At 35.6% G+C, this 20165-nt stretch overlaps 2 protein-coding genes across 3 annotated transcripts; both read right to left on the bottom strand.

Moving 5' to 3' along the window:
- Nucleotides 1-344: 344 nt before the first annotated feature.
- Nucleotides 345-3270, bottom strand: LOC131956439 (uncharacterized). The gene is made up of 2 exons (XM_059320876.1): nucleotides 3189-3270; nucleotides 345-1593 (listed from the first exon to the last, which is right to left on the bottom strand). Exon 2 carries the CDS (start codon nucleotides 1478-1480, stop codon nucleotides 458-460), a length of 1023 nt encoding a protein of 340 aa, XP_059176859.1. The 5' UTR covers nucleotides 1481-1593; nucleotides 3189-3270; the 3' UTR covers nucleotides 345-457.
- Nucleotides 3271-16076: 12806 nt separating this feature from the next.
- LOC131956436 (uncharacterized) lies at nucleotides 16077-19834 on the bottom strand. 2 transcript variants are annotated; one of them, XM_059320872.1, is made up of 3 exons: nucleotides 19776-19834; nucleotides 17097-18286; nucleotides 16077-17051 (listed from the first exon to the last, which is right to left on the bottom strand). In XM_059320872.1, the coding sequence occupies exons 2-3, from the start codon at nucleotides 18222-18224 to the stop codon at nucleotides 17037-17039; spliced, it is 1143 nt and encodes a 380-aa protein (XP_059176855.1). In that variant the 5' UTR covers nucleotides 18225-18286; nucleotides 19776-19834; the 3' UTR covers nucleotides 16077-17036. The 2 variants fall into 2 exon arrangements, with proteins under 2 accessions (XP_059176855.1, XP_059176854.1); XM_059320871.1 differs by having other exon boundaries at nucleotides 16077-18286.
- Between the last annotated feature and the right edge of the window lie 331 nt (nucleotides 19835-20165).

The following is a 20165-nucleotide window of genomic DNA, read 5'->3' as shown; positions in this document are numbered from 1 at the left end:
GCTAAGCGGACACCTTACCGGTGGACTTAGGCCAGATACACGGTGTGTTGTGTAATGATGTATTTAGTAGCAGGCTGGTCTAGACGCCCCCCTCCCCCAGCAGGGCATATATATATATATATATATATATATATATATATATATATATATATATATATATATATATATATATATATATATATATATATATATATATATATACATACATACACACACACACATATATATATATATATATATATATATATATATATATATATATATATATATATATTAAATGTATAGTAAAGAGAATATTTAATGTCACACAAAGATATATCCACAAACTTAAGCGCATGATGCCACCCTATCAACAACGTTCTTTCTTCTTATATATCAACTTCACCCAGTGAATACAAGTACCCATTTATTGCCTGCATCTGTTTAACCTTTACTTCTCCAGCCTTTAAACCCAACGTCACCACAAGTCTGTGACGTATTTGTGTGACGCAGCAACCAGCGCGGTGACGATTGGCCGTAATAGAATCAGCCACATCATGTCGTCTGCCACAATGACGCGCGTCATGGGCTGACGGGCGTCACCAGGATTCAGACTCTGGGTGTGTAGAAGGAAGTAGCCGGCCCGGGGGGTCACAAGACAGCAGTAGAGTAGCGTCAATGAGAGCAGGGTATGGGTTTCTGTGTAATGAGGGCCTGTCCTGCTGGAGGGGGTTATGTCATGGTTGGCTGGAGAAACCGCTGGACACACTTCATGACAACACAGTCTGATGTTTAGATTGACCGATAGGTCTGGTGTGGTTTCCAGTTTCTCTCTATAGCTCCAACTTATTTTGTCTCTTTCCTCTTGTTTATCTTTGAACTTACACAGCATATTATTCGTTTGTTTAGTTGTATCGTCTGTTTTTACACATATGACGTAGAGTATTGATAACAGAGCCAAACAAGCCGGTGCTAGTGTTGATAAAACCAACTGGGCTCTCATCAGATCCGGGGTGTAACCAAAGTTGTACATGTAGCAGGTAGCTGTGGGGACGGTGATTGGCAGCACTATGACTAGCCCGACACCCCAGGGTAGGCAACTCACAACGACCCCTTTAACAACCGACGTAAGAGTTGTCGTTACTTGATGACGTCGCCAGATTACCTCGGCTGATAACATGATTAAACCAATGCCGTAGATGGCGTTGGCCAGGTAATTTCTGTACACTGTTGCAGGTAGCATAAAACTACAGGTAGATTCACCAGGCAGGTACTCACGGAACGTTGTGTATCGGACAGCGACTAGAGTGGCCACGCCCAACAGGACGTCCCCACAAGACATGGAGACCAGAATCAGACATTTTGGTCTATGCAGGTAGTGTGTCACTCGCGTGAGTTTTATAATTAAACACAAATTGGTTATTATAATCAATCCTGTGAAAATTGTCAGCATTATTTCAGCGAATTTTTGGTATACAATGGAATCACCCCCATAACTCATGACTGTTGTACCAGCTATAAAATCCACAAATGTTGAACGAATATGAAGTTGTTAAATGCTCTGAGTTCAGGTGATGGTCGCAGTTTTGTTGACGGTCAAAAGATCATATAATTCTGTTGATGATAAACAAGACTATTTATTAGAATGAGAATCGTAAACTATTGTTATGCTCACTTAACATCGTATTAAGCTATATTTTCTGATACATAAAATACGTAATATGAAATTATTATTTATTAGTATAGTAGAGATCGAAATGAATTTGACGAGTTTTTGTTTCTCTTCTATTGTTCAATGTGTCTATATGGTGGTGAATTCTATGGTCTCAGCCGGTCTCATTATGAAGCTCTGAGGGCATTGGACAGTAAAGGTTGGGTGTTAGAACGCTGTAGTGTTAGACCGAATGTCTCAAGTTCGGTTCTCGGTCCAGACTGAAAACTGTTCGACGTATGTGAGTCCAGCCAGTTCTGGTGGAAAACTGACACAGTGAAAACAGATCCGCAAACTGCTTACCAAACAACTTTTTTCATATTCAGAAACTGGTTTGCCCTGTGGATCGTTAGGTCTAAAAGGGGACTTACGAAAGACCCGGATGTAGTGTGTATAAGAACATGTATTTGTATAAGCTAGTTTAATAATTGGACTTTATTTTACCATGAAATAAACAGTAGGGGTCTCGAGCCGCAAAGTGCGATTCGTGGTCCCAGGTAAAGAATTCTTGAGCCGCATTCTGCGGCTCATGGGACGGATTGAGTCAATCGGGTGACACATGACGGTTTAAACTGCCAGGTTTACAGAACTTATTTGCATTGTATAGATCCTTGCCTTATAGTTTTTATTTGCGCGATTATAAATTTCGCTAGGTTCGAAATTGTTCTGCCCTTTTTTTAAATGCTATTAATGATGCTTAACGTAACACATGGAGAATTTTCAACATTTTTTGGAAAATAAAAAATTATATTTTTAATATTTGTATATATATATATATATATATATATATATATATATATATATATATATATATATATATATATATATATATATATATATTTATATATATATATATATATATATATATATATATATATATATATATATATATATATATATATATATATAAAATAGTATTAGTGACTACGTAAATCAAATAAAAATAAATCAGGAGTGATCTCCCCTTTGAATAACTTATTTTTTTTTAAATAGAATAAAATCTCGTAGAAAAAAGAATTGAACACCAAGTGAACGCCAAATAAAATGTGCATAATAGTGCGTAATATTATTAGTACTTTATAAATTCACATGCTATTTTTGAGAAATCGGAAATAACGAGAATTAATACTGCCGGTCAACGGAAATTACTCAAAATTTTGATAGAAGGCAGAGAATTTAATCTTTTAATTACATGTGAAATTTCATTTATCTATCTGAAATAGTACACCAAATTATAGGCTTTTGAAAATTCAAAGTAGAAATAGTTCCACTTCCGGTTATCGGAAATCGCTTAAATTTGAGATAATACTTATATATCACCCTAGCTGTAACGGTACTCAAGTTATCGTGTTTACAGACACACCCACCGACACACAGACACATACAGAAACACACAGAGACATAAGGAGAAGATTGCAAAAAAAAAAGTTTAAAAAAACATATCACACAGGCTGTTAATTTTGGTGAGCATTCAACGTATAAATTTAAAACGCCTTACCTTATACCAACCACGGGATGTGAGTGTCAGAGATGAAAATGTACGAAGTGTAATACCATCTGAGCTCGTGTTTCGACAAGCAGGCTCTAAGCTTACAGACGACAGATGTGAATGTATTACGTTTATTGTTATACGTTTTGTTTTGCTCATAGATTCTTCATTGATTAAATTTTATGTACCTAACAGATATAATATATATATTTTTACCAGTACATTTGTAGACTTAGATTTTATCACGTTTAACGTTTTAATTTTTTTCAAGTGAATGGGGCACACAAATTGAACCGGTTTGTTTTTGTCTTGCTGGTTGAAAGAGGGTTAATGTTCCTTCATTTTAAGGTGTTAAATCAATCAACATTTGGCCTGCTGGCTATGAGAGAAAGATTGGGGTGTTGCATATTATATGTCTGTATTGTACGTTGTACATGTTGTGTAACGTATAGTCACACGCATGTGTACATTTAAGCGGGAGAGACATCGTTCTAACATGGGACAAACTATTTGTACTATAATTAATGAAACACTGTCATAGCTTGCTGTTCCTACATCTTGTCCAGGGACCACTTTCTACATATTTTAACAAAACTGACCACTTTCTACATATTTTAACAAAACTGACCACTTCCTACCAATTTTAACAAAACTGACCGCTTCCTACATCTAAACACAAAACTGACCACTTCCTGCATATTTTCACAAAACTGACCACTTCCTACATATTTTAACAAAACTGACCACTTCCTACATCAAACCAGAAAAACCTGATTAGTTCATTAACCTCATCACTAAATTTAACGATTCCTACATCAAACCACAAAACTGACCACTACCTGCATTAAACCACAAAAATTACCACTTTCTACATCTAAACACAAAACTGACAACTTCCTACATCTAACCACAACACTGACCACTTCCTACATCTAACCACAACACTGACCACTTCCTACATCTAACCACAACACTGACCACTTCCTACATCTAACCACAACACTGACCACTTCCTACATCTAACCACAACACTGACCACTTCCCACATCGTATTGATTACTTCTTTGTTTTTTCCCCTTAGGAGCAAGCTGTTGCTTACTTCTTTACATCCGTCTAATGGATATTATATGTTTGTATTATCGTATTTCTATTAACGTAGGTAATAGTCTGTTAGAACTCTCATTATTTTTCCTAACATCAAGCCTTTTAAAAAAAATTGTTTTCCCTTTTTTATTTTATCGTTATAGTTTGTATAACTGCCTTACAATATCGTTACTTTGAATACGTACATTAAAATGTCCTTACTTTAAATAGCTACATAGCATTGTCCTTATTTTATACAGTTTCATTACCATGACTTTACTTTGTATAGCTTCAATACAAACTTCTTATTTTGTATAACTGATTTTAATGTTTCTATAGACGACAAGCACCATGTTACGACAAAATTTGTGTTCTATTTTTAAAAAATCAAGCTGATAGGTCTAAAAGTTGTTTCTTCATTAGTAAAGACTTATTTTCAAACAAATCTATTCCTGCTGAATGTATAAATAGCACTACGCCATCGTTGACCTAGATACAATCCACTATTGGCGTTACCAAAACACCCGGATATAACTGTCACTTGTAAACAAACTAGGCCCGCTACACACAAGTGGGCTACGACCCTCACATGACCCGGATTTAGAACGCTCGAGGTCGTTAAAAGTTCGGGCGTTGGGAAAGGTGTTATTTTGACGTCATAACTTAATTTTTTGTGTGGAAATAAATTATTTTTCTTCCGAAGTGACTCAGAGTTAAATAACTGGCGTACGTGTGTTTTATATGTGGTGGCCTAAAGTAGACGGTGAGCCGAGCTCGAGAAACAATATGTTGCATTAGGAAATTGTTTTTACTTAGAACATGGAGAAACAACTTTTAACTTGAATGAAGAAACGACTTGGAACATGACAAAACAACTAGGTAAACGTAGTGTAATTTGGGATATAAAGTGTAAGTTGGGATATAAAGTGTAAGTTGGGATATAAAGTGTAAGTTGGGGTATAAAGTGTAAGTTGGGATATAAAGTGCAAGTTGGGATATAAAGTGTAATTTGGGATATAAAGTGTAAGTTGGGATATAAAGTGTAATTTGGGATATAAAGTGTAAGTTGGGATATAAAGTGTAAGTTGGGATATAAAGTGTAATTTGGGATATAAAGTGTAAGTTGGGATATAAAGTGTAATTTGGGACATAAAGTGTAATTTGGGACATAAAGTGTAAGTTGGGATATAAAGTGTAAGTTGGGATATAAAGTGTAAGTTGGGATATAAAGTGTAAGTTGGGATTTAAAGTGCAAGCTGGGATATAAAGTGTAATTTGGGATATAAAGTGTAAGTTGGGATATAAAGTGTAATTTGGGATATAAAGTGTAAGTTGGGATATAAAGTGTAATTTGGGATATAAAGTGTAATTTGGGATATAAAGTGTAATTTGGGATATAAAGTGTAAGTTGGGATATAAAGTGTAATTTGGGACATAAAGTGTAATTTGGGACATAAAGTGTAAGTTGGGATATAAAGTGTAAGTTGGGATATAAAGTGTAATTTGGGATATAAAGTGTAAGTTGGGATATAAAGTGTAAGTTGGGATATAAAGTGTAAGTTGGGATATAAAGTGTAATTTGGGACATAAAGTGTAATTTGGGACATAAAGTGTAAGTTGGGATATAAAGTGTAAGTTGGGTTATAAAGTGTAATTTGGGATATAAAGTGTAAGTTGGGATATAAAGTGTAAGTTGGGATATAAAGTGTAAGTTGGGATATAAAGTGTAAGTTGGGATATAAAGTGTAAGTTAGAGATATAAAGTGTAAGTTGGGATATAAAGTGTAAGTTGGGATATAAAGTGTAAGTTGGGATATAAAGTGTAAGTTGGGATATAAAGTGTAATTTGGGATATAAAGTGTAAGTTGGGATATAAAGTGTAAGTTGGGATATAAAGTTTAAGTTGGGATATAAAGTGTAAGTTGGGACATAAAGTTTAAGTTGGGACATAAAGTTTAAGAAGGGACATAAAGTTGGTACATAAAGTTTAAGTTGGGACATAAAGTTGGTACATAAAGTTTAAGTTGGTACATAAAGTTTAAGTTGGTACATAAAGCTTAAGTTGGGACGTAAAGTTTAAGTTGGGACATAAAGTTTAAGTTGGGACATAAAGTTTAAGTTGGGACATAAAGTTTAAGTTGGGACATAAAGTTTAAGTTGGTACATAAAGTTTAAGTTGGTACATAAAGTTTAAGTTGGGACATAAAGTTTAAGTTGGGACATAAAGTTTAAGTTGGGACATAAAGTTTAAGTTAGGATATAAAGTTTAAGTTGGGACATAAAGTTTAAGTTGGGACATAAAGTTTAAATTGGGACATAAAGTTTAAGTTGGTACATAAAGTTTAAGTTGGGACATAAAGTTTAAATTGGGACATAAAGTTTAAGTTGGTACATAAAGTTTAAATTGGGTCAGGAAGAAAGAACTTTGGACATAAAGATTTGTTTACGACATGAGGGTCGGCGTGGTCGAGTCGGTAAAGCTCATGGTTGCTAAACCGAAAAGTCTCGAGTTCGAACCTTCGGGCAGATGAGGCTCGTTAGCTGGGGACAGCCACTCTTCTAGGAGAGACAACTCCAAAAATAAACAACTGCTGCCTTGTAGTTTGTTCTTGGTTGGACAAAGGCTATGGAAGCAAATCCAAAAAGAAAAGCAGGCTGAAATCGGAGTCAATGGCCTCAATGGCGCATAACCAATTGACACGTAACGCTTAATTGTGTTGGAGGCGTGGTCGAGTCGGCAAAAAAAAAGCTCATGGTTGATAAATTCGAACAAAGTCTCGAGTTCAAACCCACTGGCAGATAAATCTCGATCACCTTCAACACTAATAATTAACAACGAAGAAGAAGAAAAGAAAAGTTTACGACATTAAGATCAATCTGGTAGACGAATATATGTTAATATTCCATAAAGAACTTAATTGTCATCATGATCAAAGTTATTATATCATTATCTACTTAACTGATTAACGTGTGGTCCTATTTTACTCGTTAGATTGCTGTTAGTGTATGTATCACTACACGTAGTTTGTCATCCTAACCAGCGAAGGTTAACGAACCTGAAGACTAAGACGCTGCACTGATCAAGCTGTCTACAATCAATACACGAAGCGTTGAAATCTGGTTTTAAATCCTAAAACTTGATTTCGAATTCGTCGGATAAAAAAAAAACGCACTGAAGTATAGTAGTATTGATTGGCCAATACAAAATCTTTTTGAAATATAGATCTTCAACATCTTGGTTTACAAATAGCTATGTTAGATTATTTTAAAAGAATAATTGTGATTTTATCATATCTATATTAACCTGTAGCGCTTTAACACTTCTCTTGCAATCAGAGGAAACGTTAGTTAAAGTTAGCTTTGTATCTTACACTTGTGGCCGGTACAGCATATAAACCTAGAAGTTAGACGGAGGCTCAATAAACAAACGAGAGCTACAGAGCTAACATGCAGAGCTTAGAAAAGAAAACATTCTGCCAAGCTATGCAGCGATTATGGTAATTGCAAGACCTATACAAGGTATGGCGATCATAAGAACAGACAACAAAGGACAGACAACAAGGTAGAAGAAAAGGGTAAACAACGCTAAAGGAAGTGAATACATTACTGCATTAGCACAATGTTTTTTTTTTGTTTTTTTTTTACCCTCGGCTGGATAGATATTGGCCCGGACTGTTAGGAGATTTATTGATAAAAAATATATTCCGGGAACAAACAATTATTGTTTAATTTTAGAAGTACATTGAACACATGGCCTAAAACTTTTATAGCACCATTAGTGCATGGCCTAAAACTTTTATAGCACCTTGAACACACGGCATACAACATTTATAGCACCTTGAACACACGGTCTACAACATTTATAGCACATTGAACACACGGCCTACAACATTTATACCACATTGAACACATGGTCTACAACATTTATAGCACATTGAACACACGGCCTACAACATTTATAGCACATTGAACACACGGCCTACAACATTTATAGCACCTTGAACACATGGCCTACAACATTTATACCACATTGAACACACGGTCTACAACATTTATAGCACATTGAACACACGGCCTACAACATTTATAGCACATTGAACACACGGCCTACAATATTTATAGCACCTTGAACACACGGTCTACAACATTTATAGCACATTGAACACACGGCCTACAACATTTATAGCACCTTGAACACACGGTCTACAACATTTATAGCACATTGAACACACGGCCTACAACATTTATAGCACATTGAACACACGGTCTTCAACATTTATAGCACCTTGAACACACGGCCTACAACATTTATAGCACCTAGAACACACGGCCTACAACATTTATAGCACCTAGAACACACGGCCTACAACATTTATAGCACATTGAACACACGGCCTACAACATTTAAAGCACATTGAACACACGGCCTACAACATTAATAGCACATTGAACACAGACCACCAGCTTATTTAGTACCATCCACTTATGGCCTATACCTTTTAAATGAATACATAGACCTACAACTTTCATAGAACAAATAACTACAAAGTCGCTGTACGTATTCAATAATTTTAATACTATTTAGAAAGTGACCAAAGTTTTTCTTTATAGTTATGTAAATAGTTATGTAAACAGTAGATTATTATAATATATTTAAAGAAATAATTTGTTTTCTCTTTTTATAGTGCATTATTACATAAAAGCTTGTAATTAAGACTTTTTATGCATTTTCTTTTAAATGCTTTAAATTTTTTAATATAATAAATTTACATAACTAAAAACCATTGCGCACCTAATGAACATGACAACGCACGTATAATAGTGCTGAATAGTTAGATAAGTCTGCATACTAATTTCAGAAAATTGTAATCAATTCATAAAAAGATAATAAGGCATCAAATTAAGTCAAATTTAATGTCAGATTGCATCGTCATCAGGTCTTGACCCGAACTGATGTGCTGAATTTCAAATAACTTGATAGGTTATTTGTTGTATCGCTATCCCATCAATTAAAACAGCATACGGTCGGCACGGGTGGGTGGAGGCGATACTCTTTTGCCGAAATTTTAAGAGCTAAGAAAAAATTTAACACGGCTTTCTATATTTAAAATTACCTAATAAACCTGTTTACTAGAAAATTAGTTTAATGTATCGAAAAGATACCCTTGAGACTGAATCATCGAACCTCTGAGGTTAGGTCGCACCCAGGTTGAGAACCGCTTCTCTAAACTCTTTTGATTGTCTTCTTTTATTAATTTCGGCTTCCTAAGGAGCTTAGGCGTAGTCTACACTTCGTCAACTCATTTGATTTTTATGAACATCTAAGCCTAATAATCAAGCCTCCCCCCATCTCTATTTCAAAAGATTTCCTTCGTGACTTATTTGGTCTCTTTCTCTAACCCTTTCATCGCGGATTTTTTACTGTCTTTCTGATAGTGTGCAATAACCACCACATTTTCATTGCTATTAATACTCTTATTTTATTCCCCATTTCCTGTAACCTAGATTCTGAATTAATTGTTTTGACAAAGCATTTGCATTTCACATTGGCTGTGAATTTTAAAATGCAAGGTCAAGCCACTATCGTTAAACCGGATTTTACTTCTACTTCAACCAGAACAATTAGTTCTGCATTTGTTGTTGACTATATGCAAGAAGGCAGCAGGCATATAAGAAATCCAAGACTTCAAGTTGTTGTGTATGTTGGATTCTAGTTTGTTTCCTCTATCTTGCTTCATTATAAAATCAACTAGTCAACGAAATACCCTTGTCGTATTCCAATATGTACAATAAATGTTTCTGATTATTTGCTAATGTATGTCACTTGTATGACCTTATTCTAATACATATATAATATCATAACAGGAACTGTTCAAAGACAGAAAAAAAATCTGGTTTAAAAGAATTAGCGCATGCTACAAACGTCATGTAAACTCAGACCAGGCTTGTTTTTTTTTTTTGCTTTACTATTTTAAAAGGGTAAGGCATTTAGGGAACGAATAATACACCGTAATTATTAAATCACTCCGGACTGTCGAACACACACACACACACACACAAACAAACACACAAACACACACACACACAAACACAAACTTACAAACACATTTGGTTGCATTAAATCCAAGCGCAAATTTCTAATCGCTATACCCGTTTCTCTAAATATCATACTTAGCTCCTAAAATAGTTAATCCCCCCCCCCCCCCTTAGAAAATTTTAAGTGCTTTCCCCTCTCCCCCCCCCCTCCATGGGGGAAAACAGCCTGAAAAAAAAACACTGAAAAAAAGTTCTTGTAGTGTTGGACTCACTGCAGTCCTCCCAAGGTGAGTTCCAAAACGGAACTAACTTGTTTTAAGCATGACTGTCGTTAGTTATAATTGTAAAATGTCTATATTGTGTGATTATGTAACGATGTTTTTTTGTTTTGAAAAATAAAAGGTTATAAAAGTTATAGATTCCAGCCTAAAATTGTTATATATGAATCCTTTAGGAGAGGGTGAAAAATATGAAAAGACAATTAATTAGATGTTTAATTTACGACTAAGACTGAATAATAACATTAAGTATTGCAATCTACAACGGCTACTGATGTTTTTCAACTTGACAATGCTCAAAAAATACTACCAAACTATTTTGTTTAAAACTTAAGCTCTATATAATTTTTATAGTAGCAAATAATAACTTAAAGTTGTATTTATATGTAAGCGGTACGCCTGAGGTCAGGAATTGGAAATGCATGTAAAGTTAGGCAACGAATTATCTCCCATTTAAAAATCCAAATAACAAAACTTTATTCAAGGGAAATAACTTTCACAAAAATTGCTAAATTAACCAAGTGTTATTAAGACATGTTTAAAAAACACAAATAAACGCTCTAAATTTCATTAAGTAATATTTACAACAAACCTTTATATTACCTATGTAACCTTGTGAAAATAATATATTTTACCTATTGAATACTTAACTGTAGGTTTTGTTTGAAAGTATAAAAATGGCAGCTTTATTATAACACACTTTTATACAATTTTGATGCCATTTAATTTAGGTTGTGCAGTTAGTTTTGTTAATGTCAAATTTTGGATCCCCTTAAATAAAGGGATATCTTTCAAAAAAAAATCGAACACGGGTAACTGGTTTAGACATTACTAGTATTATTGATTAAATTTAAAAAAAAAACATTTTATTTGAAAAAAGGTTAATGTTAGTTATAAACTCCATCCTAATTAATATATACGAGCCGACCCGCGGCGTATCATACGCCGCTACATAGTTGTTTTATTTTCTATTTTTCAGTATTTCATAATTTGTGAATTTGACAGTACCAATGCTGCCACCAAATATATTTGCTCTAAAACACTATCAGTAGCTCGTTAAGGACGAACCCCCCCCCCTCCCTTCCTACGTCCCCCCCACCCGTGAAAGCAGCCTCCTCTTAGTTACCTCCCTTAAGTTTAAAATCGTTTCAAATTAAATTATCTGCCCCTAATAACCGTCACTAAATCCGGCTCTACGATTGTAAACATTTAGCGTGAACCACAGCTCACCAGACCATGTGGGAGTGGGGGTGGTAGGGATATGCTTAGAGAGGAAGAGAGGGGGCTACTAGTCACGCTTACAGCTTGGTGCTTTCTAGGGTATCCAAGAAGAGGATTATATATATAGATTGATACTTTAAGAGTGGTAATATAGATTCCTAAAAACAAGATTTTTCAACTTGATAACGCCTACCATTCTTTGTAGTGTGCTCCGTACTAAATTAATATCATCTAACTTAGGATAAACTCGATATACTCTACTACATTCACAACACATATCAAACTTCCATACCTAAACATAACGAGACTCGATGCTCCAAAACTATGACACCAACTCGCTTAACTTCACCAAGCTCTACAAACGGTACTCCCAATCAACAACGATTTCACTGAACCTACTACTACACTTTAACAGTAAATATAATTCGATACCTTAATACCACAAGAATCAATACTCCAGAACTACGTTACTTCATCACCTGCGTTCTCATTTCTCTACTACCAATCAGATTCCACTAGACCTTCAACTACACAACAGCGAAATAAAAAATACGACAGTTTAACACTTAGATACTTTACGAATCTATATCAGCAACAGCCTTCCGCCGTTACTCCCAAATCTAAACGAGTCATCAAAACTTACCAAACAAGTACAATACTTTGAACACCCCGTCATTACGAAACTCTACACACCAGAACAGATTTCTAATTTAAAGTCCGAGAAAACGAGACTTACAAGCCCTACTAAAATGATAGAAATTTAAATTACGAACTTATTTAATCGGTTTCAATATCAATTATGTGACACCGAATTAAAAAAGCAAAGTGACTGGTAAAAAGCGCCCCGACTTTTCCAAATTAGGGAGATGGGGTTGCATTTTCACCATCACGAATAAATAAAGGCCTATATAGACCTAATTTTGGGGTGGGGTTGCAGAATTGATAGTTCGTCCTGGGTGCCGAAATAGATCGCTACTCCTTTATAAAAGTTATTAATTATTAGGCACCTTTTGATAATAGCGATTAAAACTTTTGCGACCCCCAAGGGATGGCGCCCTATGCGACAGCCTAGTTCGCCTTGTAGGTAGCGCCGGCCCTGGGTAGAGGATTAGATCTTTTACTTAAATGTGAAATTTTATTCATCTATCTGAAATAGTACTCAAGTTATAGGCTTTTGAAAAATTCAAAGTAGAAAAAGTACCACTTCCGGTTATCGGAAATCGCTCAAAAGTTTATACTTATATATGAAATTTCATCAACCTAGCTGTAACGGTACTCAAGTTATCGTGTTTACAAACACACACATTCACACATACACACCAGTGGCGGAACTAGAAAAAAAGGGCCACCCCGCAAAAAAAATATTTGGGCCCATATATATATATATATATATATATATATATATATATATATATATATATATATATATATATATATATATATATATATATATATATATATACAAAATACGAAAATACGAACATATAATACTGAATACGCAATTGTTCGAAATTTGAAAAAAATAAAATTCTTAGTTTAATTTTTAATTTAAACGTGTTAACACAACACGCGATTTGTGTGAGTGCTATTAGTCTGTTTTGAAACTCTGTTTTAAAGTTTTACATAATGCTTCCTTGTAACAAGTCGGTCAAAAGAATATGAAGCATGAAAGCTTTATATGTGTAATGGTTTCTCGCCTTATGTTTATTTTTATGTTTTTTTTTGTATTTATATTATTAGTTTCTAATACATTTCCTTTTTATACTATATCATTCTTTATTAGGTATTTTTTAAAAATATTAATTAAGAGAAGTAATTGCTTTTTATTTGTTTGTTGCAGATATATTAAACGTTTCTTAAGAACACACGTACTTGGCTATTTATAAAAGGGAAATAAGTCATGGAAGTGGTTTCAACGTTTGCCTATCTTTCATACTACAACTCATGTAGCCTATATATTTTTGTTCCTTTACGAAGCAGCGTGTGTTAGCTACTGTAGAACATCACTACTGTAGTAGATCTGTTTGCTTTTTCACAAGAAAACTATTTTTTTAACAATAAAAAAATTGATTATGGTCGGCTGTGGGCCCCTAAATGGCCTGGGCCCCCCCGCATTGCGGGGTCTGGCGGCACTGTAGTTCCGCCCCTGATACACACAGACATACGGACAAGATTGCAAAACTATGTTTTTCCGACTCAGGGAGGTGTATGACGTCGAGATTTGTAAAAATCTCGATTTTTTTTTTTGCAGGATTACAAGACTTTCTCTATAGGCTACTTCGTATATACGAGAAAGTAAAAAAAACGGAACATAACTTCTTTTGTGATATGATTTTTAAAAAAAATCATACAGCGTTTTATTGATTTTAAAAAAAAACATTGGTAAGGTAATTGTTGTTGGTTATTTAAACATTATTAAAGAAAGTCCATTCTTAGAAATCATAAGATCTATTGGAAATAGTTTGTCCGTTGAATTCAATGACTAGCTACAACAGATTGGCGCATTCACTTGTTAATAAAAATTTAAAAAAATGTCAACACACTTGTTAAAATCTCAGCAATATTGTTTCCTATCAAAACTTAAAAAAAAATGCAAGCTTTAAACAATTGCTAACAATCTTGTCCTAATTGTTAAGTTTTTTTTTTGTAATGGTTAACGATCCGGTTTCAATTAATATTTGTTAACAATCATGTCCACATTGTTAACAATGTAACCCCATTGTTAGCAACCTTTTCCTAAACACCAATCCCATTGTTTTATCTTTGCATGACTGCTACCGTTGTGTAGACCCAGTGGGACCATGAGGCTGCTAATCTTATCACTCAACCCTAGTATAAATCAATTGCTTTGTTTACAATTCATGTTTGCGTTAGATTTTATTGGCCTGATTAGAGATTGAATGTGCATTGGTGGTAGAACCTCACTATTAGTACTGATACTTGGCTAGCAGCACCAAACGCTACTTTACGATATTGATAAAATTCCCCTTCCAAACCAGACGGTTTATGGTGTAAATGAAGTAGAGTTCACCAGTTTCTGGGACCTCGGCATATGAAGAGATAATGTGGGCAGTGCTATGCCCACCCTTCTTTAATTTCCCTAACGTGAGTAAGGTACACATCCGAGCATGGTGGACGTTCTACTGACTTAAACCCAGATTCGAACTCGAGACTTACGGGTTAGCAGTCTAGCTCACTACCGGTAGTGATTCAAACTCGGATATTCTGTAGTTGGCAATGTGTGCGTTATCAACACAAATTGGTAGAACGCCGACTTAATAATTGAAGTACAATATCAGCAATTCAAAAATGAGTGAAAAAAAAATTATATCACACGTTGCCTAATGACCTGATAATGTCACACATTACTGTGATAATACCAAATATTAGTTAAGGGGCCGGCGGGGTCGAGTCGGTAAAGCTCATGGTTGCTAAACGGAAAAGTCTCGAGTTCGAACCCCCGGGCAGATGAGGCTCGTTAGCTGGGGACAGCGACTCTTCTAGGAGAGACAACTCCAAAATCAAACAACTGCTGCCTTGTTGTTGGTTCTTGGTTGGACAAAGGCTATGGAAGCACATCCAAAAAGAAAAGCAGGCTGAAATCGGAGTCAATGGCCTCAATGGCGCATAACCAGCTGATACGTATCCTCAATTGTGATGGAGGCGTGGTCGAGTCGGCAAAAAGCTCATGGTTTATAAATTCGAAAAAAAAGTCTCGAGTTCAAACCCTCTGTCAGTTAAGGCTCGATCCCTTCCAACACTAAAAATTAAGAACGAAGAAGAAGAAGAAATTAAGGGGTCATCCATAAATGACGTCACGCTTTTTTTGCCGATTTTTACAAACCCGCCCCCCCCCCCCTAAAATGACGTCACATCTCAGCCTACAACCCCCCTCAAAATTGATGTCGAATTTTTCTTAAAACATCGATATTTTTTCCAAAATCTTGTCAGAACTGTGCTAACATAGAGCATTTTTATCAATTCCTATTACAATTTATAAAAACCGTTTTCTAAAACGCGAAATAACGTCTAAAACTCGTTTTTAAACTGCTTTTTTTATAATGCAAAATAGTGACGTCACACCATCTGAACCCCCCCTTCCCCTTGACACACAGTCACAAAATTACGGACCCCCCCCCCCCCATATAAGCGTGACGTCAGTTATAGACGATCTCTAACGCCCTGATTATCCGGTTGCGGTCACGTTCCTCTCGATGCGGAAAGTGATTTCATGCATAGCAGCTTTCTTTAGAAAACAAAAAAACATGACACATTGTATGAAATGTTAAGTCCTTTATTATTGTTCAAACAACATTTAGTTTTTAAACACGATCCTAAGAATGTGTGTGTGTGTGTGTATATATATAGATCTGTTTAAATATATGATTTTTAGATTTCAAGCTCTAAGTGTATTCTTGCGTCTAAGTGGAACATTGCAGAATAACCCCCACTGCCTGCTACAGGCTGTTTGTTAAGGACATTTGGACAGTTACATCTGTATTAGACAGGCTGTTTGTTAAGGAGATTTGGACAGTTACATCTGTATTAGACAGGCTGTTTGTTAAGGACATTTGGACAGTTACATCTGTATTAGACAGGCTGTTTGTTAAGGAGATTTGGACAGTTACATCTGTATTAGACAGGCTGTTTGTTAAGGAGATTTGGACAGTTACATCTGTATTAGACAGGCTGTTTGTTAAGGACATTTGGACAGTTAAATCTGTATTAGACAGGCTGTTTGTTAAGGACATTTGGACAGTTAAATCTGTATTAGACAGGCTGTTTGTTAAGGTGAGTTGGACAGTTACATCTGTATTAGACAGGATGTTTGTTAAGGACATTTGGACAGTTACATCTGTATTAGACAGGCTGTTTGTTAAGGACATTTGGACAGTTACATCTGTGTTAGACAGGCTGTTTGTTAAGGACATTTGGACAGTTACATCTGTATTAGGCTGTTTGTTTAGGACATTTGGACAGTTACATCTGTATTAGGCTGTTTGTTAAGGACATTTGGACAGTTATATCTGTGTGAGGTAAGCTGTTTGTTGAGGAGAATTAGACAGTTACATCTGTATTAGGCTGTTTGTTAAAAAAATTTGGACAGTTACATCTGTATTAGACAGGCTGTTTGTTAAGGACATTTGGACAGTTAAATCTGTATTAGACAGGCTGTTTGTTAAGATTTGAACAGTTACATCTGTGTGAGGTAAGCTGTTTGTTGAGGAGAATTAGACAGTTACATCTGTATTAGGTAGGCTGTTTGTTGAGGAGAATTAGACAGTTACATCTGTGTTAGGTAGGCTGTTTGTGAGGTGACGACGGCAGTGACGAAAGGCCTAAGCAGCATGAGCCACATCAGGCCCTGTCCAAACACAATATTGGTCAGCGCTGATGACGTCATAGTGCCATTTAAAGACACCAGGTAATAAACGGCTAACGGTGTCACCAGAAAAAAGAAGATCAGCGCTAGAGAGAGAATCTTGTTTTGTTCTGGGTAGATGGCGTTGGTCGATGGTATCGTTGGTACGTTGTCGTTTACCACAACTGTCAGGTTGTTGACGTTGGTACTGTTGTTAATATAACCTTGATGAGGGTAGCATCCCTGTGGTGGATAAGGTGGATTGTGTGGTGGATAATTAGTTGGATTTTGTGGTGGATAGTAAGGTGGATTTTGTGGTGGATAGTAAGGTTGATTAGCATTATATGGAGGCAAGTTTAATGCATCTTGTTGTCGGTGTTGTGCTACAATACCATCAGTACCTTGACCACTGGCTAAAGTTTGGTCACCTGACGTCATCTCTAAGTGCTGGACATAACCACGGTCCATCTTGAAGCAGACGACAACAACAGCTGTGACCAGTGCCAGACAAGCAGGGAGTACCATGGACACAACAATCTGTGCATTGGTTCTTTCAAGTGTAAAGCTAAGTCTACACATGTCTGGATCTTGGCCTGCCATTGCTAGTGGTAAAACGATGATCAAACCCAGAAACCAAGGCACGCTACTGATCAGGAAACTGTGAATCAAGTCGAAATGAGTTGTTGTTCTTGGTCTGTTTGATCTTCGGCGATACACCAATTCAGCTGACAAAACAACAAGACCGATTCCGTACACAAAATTCAGGAGATAGTTTTCGTACACATTAGAGTACATCCCTATCCGGCATCCATCTAATCCTAACTCATGCATCTGAAACATTATCTTGGCCTGTATAACCAAGGCGAACAGTGCCAGGAAAATATCCCCAACAGCCAGTGATATCAGCAGCAGATATTTTGGGCTGTAGAGAAAATGTTTTCGTCTCATGATTTTGATGACGAGAGCACCGTTTGAGATGGTAATGACAATAATGAAGATGATAAGAAGTGCTTTCGTCGCATATTGTAATGCCTCCACATCAACAGGTTCCGAATAGCCCGACATCTTGAGTTTAATGTAGAGTTAGATGTCAAGTCTTAGGTTAACTTCACGGATTGTTTCTTTACCTGTGCAACAGAAAGAAGGTAAGCCTCGTGAAAGGTTATGATGACACGATAAAAACATGATTTACATGTTTTCTCTACCTGCTGTTCACCAAGTAATAGTTTATACTGCTAGCTCTTTATTAAAACACAACTGGTTTGTTTTATATCTTAAAGAAAATATAATCCATGCGTTGTTGTTTTTTTTTCACTTTAAGCACGCAAAAACCCACTGGATATTTAACACTTTCTGCTGATTGTTTCCATTGACTTTAAAAACGCTATATTATATTCTTAGTCAAAAACCTAGCCAAAGATGTTTCATAACCCCTAGCCTAGGATGTTTCATTAATACTAGCCTAAGATGTTTCGTAACCCCTAGACTAAGGTGTTTCACAACCCTAGCCTAAGATGTTTCACAACCCTAGCCTAAGATGTTTCATAACCCCTAGCCTAAGATGTTTCATAACCCCTAGCCTAAGATGTTTCACAACCCTAGCCTAAGATGTTTCATAACCCCTAGCCTAAGATGTTTCATAACCCCTAGCCTAAGATGTTTCATAAACCCTAGCCTAAGATGTTTCATAACCCTAGCCTAAGATGTTTCATAACCCTAGCCTAAGATATTTCATAACTCTAGCCTAAGGTGTTTCATAACCCTAGCCTAAGATGTCATAACGTAAATACTAGTCTAAGATATTTCATAAACCTTAAACAACTTATAATCAACAAGCCGGTGGTAGTACACCAGAGACAAAGTTGAAGTGTGACCCATAATTTGACTACTTTGTTTAGGTTAAGAAAAAAAATGAGTACCACCAATAGCTGATATCAGCTAGTCATGCCAAGTTAGTGGTGTATGAACTACAATACTATTGTTTTTGAAAATATAAGATGTAATAATTCTAGACTGGGCCGCTGGGAAAAAGAGAGAAAAAAAACATGGTTGGCCGCTAGGAAAAATTACCGATGGGCCACCTGTATTAAGCTTATTAGCAATTAGAAATTAATTAATTACATTATTCTAAACCTTGTAGCTCAGAATACAGAAATTGCTTATCTGATAGCCAGTTTTTCAGTTCATCCTTCGAAATAATTTTATACTTTCATTTAATGTGTACATAAGATACTAGTTAATTGGTTGTTTTGTTGTTGTTTTTTTTTTTATTTTTTTTATACCTGGGTTGAAAAAACCCAATGGAAATTAAAGTTAATGATGGGGGGGGGGGGGCTTTAATTCCCTGATCACCTAGATATAGGTCATCCAAAATTAAAAGTTTTAATATATTTCACAACATCAGTTTATAATAAAGCTTCTCAGTTTTGACAGTGTCCGACAGATACCTTCACATAAAATTATGTCTTGGTTGTTGTTTTTAAATTAAATGTTGATTATCAATAAATTAGTGTTGTTGCCTAATAGGTTTACCACAAAATTTGCAACAATGCCTATAAGAAAACATTCAAGATTATGGTTAAATTAATAAAAGTAAACTTCTCAGCCACTCCTTACCTCACTCAAGAAGTCACCTCATCCTGTAGATTGAGGGCGTGCTTTAGCGCGTATTTATATAGCTATGTTGCCAGATCAAATTTTGTTAATGTTAACCAACGCTATCCCGAAAACATAAGCCCCTTTTTTAAACTTTGACCCAGAAAAATATAATGTTGTGGCTTAATTTCCCTCAGTTTTATGTAGATTTATTAAATAGCTGTACAGGTTTATATATCATACATTGACCCTTGCTATGGCTATGGCTATACCGTATATCTTAAATAAATTATAGGCTAGTGTTTTACACAAAAACAGGCTAGGTTTTTATGGTACTAATTTGTGAAGGGTTTTAATGTACAAGTTAATCTAGGATTTGACGGTACATGTTACGCTATAGTTTTATAGTAC

This window comes from Physella acuta, unplaced genomic scaffold, assembly GCF_028476545.2.
Source record: "Physella acuta isolate Inbredline_101_S28 unplaced genomic scaffold, ASM2847654v3 ptg001149l, whole genome shotgun sequence".
Classification (NCBI taxonomy): Eukaryota; Metazoa; Mollusca; class Gastropoda; family Physidae; genus Physella; species Physella acuta.
Note: the sequence above shows the minus strand (reverse complement) of the source record. Positions and strands in the feature narration are given on the sequence as shown.